This window comes from Sycon ciliatum, chromosome 2, assembly GCF_964019385.1.
Source record: "Sycon ciliatum chromosome 2, ocSycCili1.1, whole genome shotgun sequence".
Classification (NCBI taxonomy): Eukaryota; Metazoa; Porifera; class Calcarea; order Leucosolenida; family Sycettidae; genus Sycon; species Sycon ciliatum.
In genome coordinates, this window is record NC_088644.1 from 43,330,873 (window position 1) to 43,336,872 (window position 6,000).

The window sequence follows — 6,000 nt, forward strand, 5'->3', positions numbered from 1 at the left end:
CTGGTGAGCGCGCCTTTTACATGTTCATGTTTGCATGGTACCGTACACTTGCACACGCGGAAAACGTGGGAAGATGCGGAAATCAACACCAGCTGCGCTCGACGGCCATGCAGCACTCTTCAAGCTTCAAACTTACCTTTCCCATGGCATTTTCCGTCTTGTCCCTTGGCAAGTTGAAAAAAAATCCCGTTGGAAAATGTTGGTTTTGACGTCCAAAAGTCAGCAGTTTGCGCATACAAGCCTGGTCATTGAGTGGTGCTTGTCATATAAGCCTGTCTCGTGTATAAGCCTGTCTTGTGTACAAGCCTGACTCCATCACCGGCTTATAGGCATATAAGCCCCGGCTAATGCACGCGACATTACGGTATGTTAAACTCCGTCGACTGAGAATCTTCTTCTGCGGCAAGTACGGTACTGGAAAGTCCAATCTGATTCGAGTTATTCTTGGCGACGAGTTCCAATCCAATAAAGACAGCACAGAAGGCGTGGACGTCAGGCGAACCCTTGCTACTCTGCCAGCCAACGACAGTCAGGAAGATGTCGCACTGCTACCGAAGTTCAGTTGCATCCAAAAAAATGAATTGTCTGCACAGCTCATGACTGCAGCTACTCAGCATCAGCAGCAGCAGCGGCAGCAGCAACTTGTTGGTGGCATTAAACCAGGGGACGAAGCAGCCTTTGGTGGATCGTCAGCTGCGGGTTTAGAAGCAGCCGCGGCTGAAGCCAGCAACTCCAGCACCACACAGGAAGACATCAGTGTGTCAGCTATCCAGATCAGCAATGACAGCAGTCATACTCCTGATGGTGACTCTCACATGGACATGTCCCACAATCAGGAAGATAGAACTAACAAGTTGCCATGGTCACCAGGCATTCTTGATGGCATTGCTGACGATATCATGGAAGAACTGCAACAAATACGGACCGAAGAGGATCAAACCGAACGAACCAGTGTTGAGTTTTGGGACTGTGGTGGTCAGCTAGCAATGGCAACGCAACAGAGCATCTGCCTTGCTTCAGGGCGTGCAATGTTCGTGATCACGTTCGATGCCAGCAAAGACCTGTGCGACAAAGTGGACACTGAAGTTTTCCGCTATGACAAAGGAAAGTCTGTCTCCATCGAGCCATTGTTTCCCGGAATGACTCATGAAGATTTCCTGCTGATGTGGCTATCCACTGTGTCTTTGCGCATGCAGCAGAGTCCAGCCAGCACCAACCCAAACCCGGAGGCAGCAAAAACCACAAGCGTGCACACCGCACACCAGTCAAGAACTGGAACGGATCTACGGAAGACAAAGCCAAAGGTGTTCCTCGTTGCAACCCACATAGATTTGGTCGACGATGTCGAGGAGAAAAAGAAGGAAATAATTGCTGTTGTCAAGGGCATTTCAAAGCGTTTGAATTCCGCTCACCTTGAACTGGTTGGACCATACTTTGTAAGCAACAAACAACCCGGACATCCCGCGTCGGAGATGAGCACATTCCTCGAGGACTTGACTGAAGACATCTGCCTGTTTGAGCCTGACATGATTCCCCTCAACCAGATGAAGCTGGAGAAAGCAATTACCAGGCTTCAAGTAGCAGCTACAGCAAAGCAGCAGCAAACACCAAGGCCAAACCAAATGCCGCCGGATCTACGCATGCATGCAACCTTTGCAGAGCTCAAGGAGCTGGCAAAGTTCATGTCAAATGGGTCTATGTCAGACAAGGAGATCCGTGCTGCTTTGTCTTACTATCACCACATTGGTGTTGTGATTTGCAGCGACTGGCAAGATCCTACTGCTGAAAGTCTTGTCTTTCTCAACGTGGACTGGTTGCTACAGCTATTCGTGCAACTGGTTGTCCTCTCCTATGATCGGGACAACAGCGGCCGTCGTCTCCTGGGTCGTGTAGGAGAAATCGAGGCTCTGCAGGAAGAGGGACGGATGTCAACTTCACTTCTGACGGCAGTCTGGAAACTGGATCAATGCGTTCAACAGTCACTCATGGAAATCATGTGTCATTTTGGCCTAGCTTCTGAGATATCAGCCGTCAAGCCAACCGAGCACATGTATCTTCTTCCATTTTGCATCAGTGAGCGAGGTAGAGCGAAGACTCTTCCAGCCAATTTGCAGTACAGTCCACCTCTTCTGGTGATGAAGTTTTCATGTGCTTTCTTCCCACCGGCCGTCTTCAGTCGCATGGCAATCTACTGTGTATCAAACAAGTCGTATGAGGGCATCCGCAACCCTGTTGTTGAATACGCAGCTATCTCGTTCAAGTTTGGCCGTCAGCACCATGTCCGTATCTCCTGGTTTCCTATTGGACTGCTGGTGGAAGTGAAGTCATCGTCCAAATCAAAGGAGAAGGTGATTGCCGCCACCCATCAGCTGCTGGACGTGATCAATGATTCCCTTAGCAGCCTGAAAGACCAGGGCTTTGTTGGTCTTGAGTGGACGCAATGCTTCCAATGCCAGCGCTGCATATCCAATGTCGTCGATGAAGATGATGATGGCGGAGAATCTGGGCACAATAGTCGACGGTCAACGTCTGGGCGAGCCGTAACCTCATCTTGTCAGTTACGGAGGGACATCGGCTTTATCGAGCTGTCTGGATATGAACTGCTGGACTACGCTGAAATGGAAGACGACGACGCTGAGGAGTTGCATAAGTGCGGACGCTGTAAAGAGTCTACGACATTGCCTTGTGATTACATTCATTACTGGATCAGAAGCAATAGCAGCAGTTCCAGCTATGCCGCTAGCAGCAACAGTACCGCCACCAGAAGCCACAGCAGCAGCAGCAGCAGCAACAGCAGATGCCACAGCAGCAGCAGACGCCACAGCAGCAGCAGCAGTAGCAGCAGACGCCACAGCAGCAGACGCCACAGCAGCAGGCGCCATAGCAGCAGCCACGGTAGCAGAAGCAGCAGAAGCAGCAAGTATAACAGCCGCGCTGCAGAGAGTGTAAGCACTGATGCGGTCGCCTGTGATTTATCAGAATTGGTACGTGTGGTTGTACGCACTTTACTTTATTAGAATGTGTACACACATCCTTCATGATATACCTTTACCATTCCGGGTGTTTCTGCATGCGATAAGCGCACAATCCAACCAATGCGTTGAAAAAAATTAAAAGTTAGGTAAAGGCATGATTGGGGCCGACATGTAACCCTATTTCAGACCGCCTCGTCTTTGCACCTGCGCTGTATGCTTGCCCACTAGGGATAGACAGACAGTGTACACATACTGCAATCTAGTGCAAAGCATCTCCATGGTGTCAGTATGACTTGGAATTAGGGAAGGACAAACGCGCAACCCTTTGCTAGAACTTAAGCCGTGCTTCTCAAATCCCCCCCCCCCCCTCACCTCACGCCCAGCCAACACGTCTCACACCTCACACCCAGCCATCTCACACCTAAGGCTAACGGATACCTCCAGTAAGACTCACGGTGTACTTTCTACCAACGTATGACATCATGTTATGACTGAATTGCCATGGCAGGAGTGACTGTAGTTGTACTGATGGGATGGGTATTGACAGTGTGAATGCAGGATGAATAGTTACACACAGACCACTGGTACAGACTCCCACATCATCCGATCAATCAATGACATCATCACCCCGGATATGCTCTGTTTTGCCACACATTGCTCACAGCTAGGTTCAGAACAAAGTAGTTTACTTTTTGGCTCATTGTTTTTTCTTGTGTGTGTGTGTGTGTGTGTGTGTGTGTGTGTGTGTGTGTGTGTGTGTGTGTGTGTGTGTGAACATGTGTGTGTGTGTGTGTGCATGTGTGTGCATGTGTATGTGTGTGTGTTTGTGTGTGTGTGCATGTGTGTGTGTGTGTGTGTGTGTGTGTGTGTGTGTGTGTGTGCGTGTGCGTGCGTGTGTGTGCATGTGTGCGTGTGTGTGTGCATGTGTGTGTGTGTGTGTGTGTTTGTGTGTGTGTGTGTGTGTGTGTGCGTGTGTGTGTGTTTGCTTTGTAGAGCCATGGTCGTGGTGGTGAAGCTAGGCCAGGAGGATCAGATGGTGAATGTAAGTACGCGTCTGCCCATTCCTCGAGTGCTCGCTCCGGAAAGCGTTTTAGAGACTTGCATCTTGGTGCAGTTTGTACTAGTAGACTCCCTCTCACATTCAGGGTGAGCAGAGGGGAAAACAACTGGGTGTTTATATGCCTCACATTTGCATTGGTCTCAAGGCCCATTATTTGTGGGGCAAACCAATAGGGAGGAGATGGTGCCGTTTTTGGAACAGCTTGACAGCAAGGAATTGTCGAGCAATAGTCTCATCAGTGTGGACCTTTCACTCAAAATATGTTTTGTGTAAACTCATAACTGACATGTTGAAGTTTGTTGTGAGACCAGAGTCGAGCCATTCCTTGGTGTTAGTCTGTTTCTTTCCAACTGTTCAAATTTGCTTTTAGAATTGTGGTGTCTTTGACATGGCTGCAAAACAGGCTGGTTTGAATTCCATTCAAAGTTCAGCCTAACTTCTGAAATTGTCTAGTTTGAAGTACATACAGTACTTTCCGGAATATTACCTGCATTCTAAAATCCCTTTTAAAAACTCAATAACCTTCCCTGCGACTTAGACTCCGCATGCTGAAGGCGAACACGAATTATTTTGTTACTCGGGAGGTATCACTATCTGTGTTGTGCCATTTATGTATGCAGTGACCATATTTGAAAAACAAAACCCATAGAAAGGTTAGGCCATGGATTGTGCTGGGTGGTATGACTCCCTGCGATTCCCAAAGCATTACGCTCTTGCCCATCAGTGCAAACTTTGCAGAAGTTTGATGTTGGATTCATTTTCTGTGAAGTAGGAAAACATTTGAAATTGCAGCACTTGAATTCAGGATTTCAACCCAAGCTCTATTATCCTACTTCACAGAAAATGAATCCAACATTGAACTTCCGCAAAGTATGCACTGATGGGCCAGAGTCTTGTGTTTTGGGACTCACCGGAACTTGAGTCGCACAACCCCGAGCACAATCCCTGGCCGGTGGCTAGGCTCAGCAAATCAATCTCAACGGCATGCGAAGAAATATTGAAACGTTTGTGTCACCCTATCTGCACACACCAGATTGGTTCAAGTCGCCTAAGTATGTCAGCGATATCCGTCCCTGGCTGTGCGACCTCCCTGCAGCAAACTTGAGAAGGACTCTTGAGAAGCATGGGCTGTTGACACTGTCTCAGGTGCACACGCTGATGGAGACTGAGCGGTTACATGGGAAGGAAAGGCATAACTGTGAGATGTTGCTGGAGTCCGTGGAGTCAGCAGGAAAAGATGGCTTTGTCGACCTCTACAACGCAATCGAGAAGAGCACATCCTTGACCCAATTGTTCATACGGATTGGATTGAAGCGAATGCGTGAAGCGATGCCTGATGAGTAATGTCGGTAGGATCGAGGTCTGTGCAAGCCATCAGCACAACAGCATCATCACCCTGCGGTATTTACTGGCTGTTACCAGTTCCATGTCTACATGTGGTTGTGCGTGGGTGTATCTGTGTGCAAGTGGGTTTCATTACCTGTTTGCTAGTGTGTGTGTGTGTGTGTGTCTGTGTGTGTATGTGTGTGTGTGTGTGTGTACGTGTGTGTGTGTGTGTGTGTGTGTGTGTGTCTGTGTGTGTGTGCGCGTGTGTACGTGAATAGGTGTATGCACCTATGCACATGTACCGATCCAGCAATTTCAGTATGTTTGGTCTGTGCTTTCATTTTGAATAATTGATCTATTTCCATTACACATGTATTAAATTTTGTATCCTTGAGTCCTTGGTGCTACATTCCCACCTCTACCCCCCCCCCCCCCCCCCCCCCCTGTGATGCATGGTGTTTGCAGGGCTTTTCTCAGGCTCCTGAGTGTTGACCTCCGAATCAAACCAAGTCATTAGTGCCTCATTTCCCGCATGACAAGTGTGCATAATCTTGAGTAGATACGGCCATCCTTTGCTTTTTTAAGTTTGTTTCCCTTTGGTTTCGTTACGCTAAGACTGTAACAAATTTGGATGACCAA

At 48.4% G+C, this 6,000-nt stretch overlaps 1 protein-coding gene across 2 annotated transcripts in view; it reads left to right on the forward strand.

Annotated features, from left to right (window-relative positions):
- The first annotated feature begins 347 nt into the window (after window positions 1-347).
- Window positions 348-6,000, forward strand: part of LOC135810210 (uncharacterized) — a 6,490-nt gene continuing 837 nt past the window's right edge. Inside the window, exons 1-3 of one of the 2 annotated variants that reach the window (XM_065323680.1) lie at window positions 348-2,984; window positions 3,969-4,017; window positions 5,069-6,000. The exon at window positions 5,069-6,000 is cut by the window's right edge and continues 837 nt beyond it. In XM_065323680.1, the coding sequence (XP_065179752.1) occupies window positions 348-2,984; window positions 3,969-4,017; window positions 5,069-5,379 (2,997 nt within the window). In that variant the 3' untranslated portion in view covers window positions 5,380-6,000. The remainder of the gene's footprint in view (window positions 2,985-3,968; window positions 4,018-5,068) is intronic. The other variant, XM_065323681.1, reaches the window with a different exon arrangement.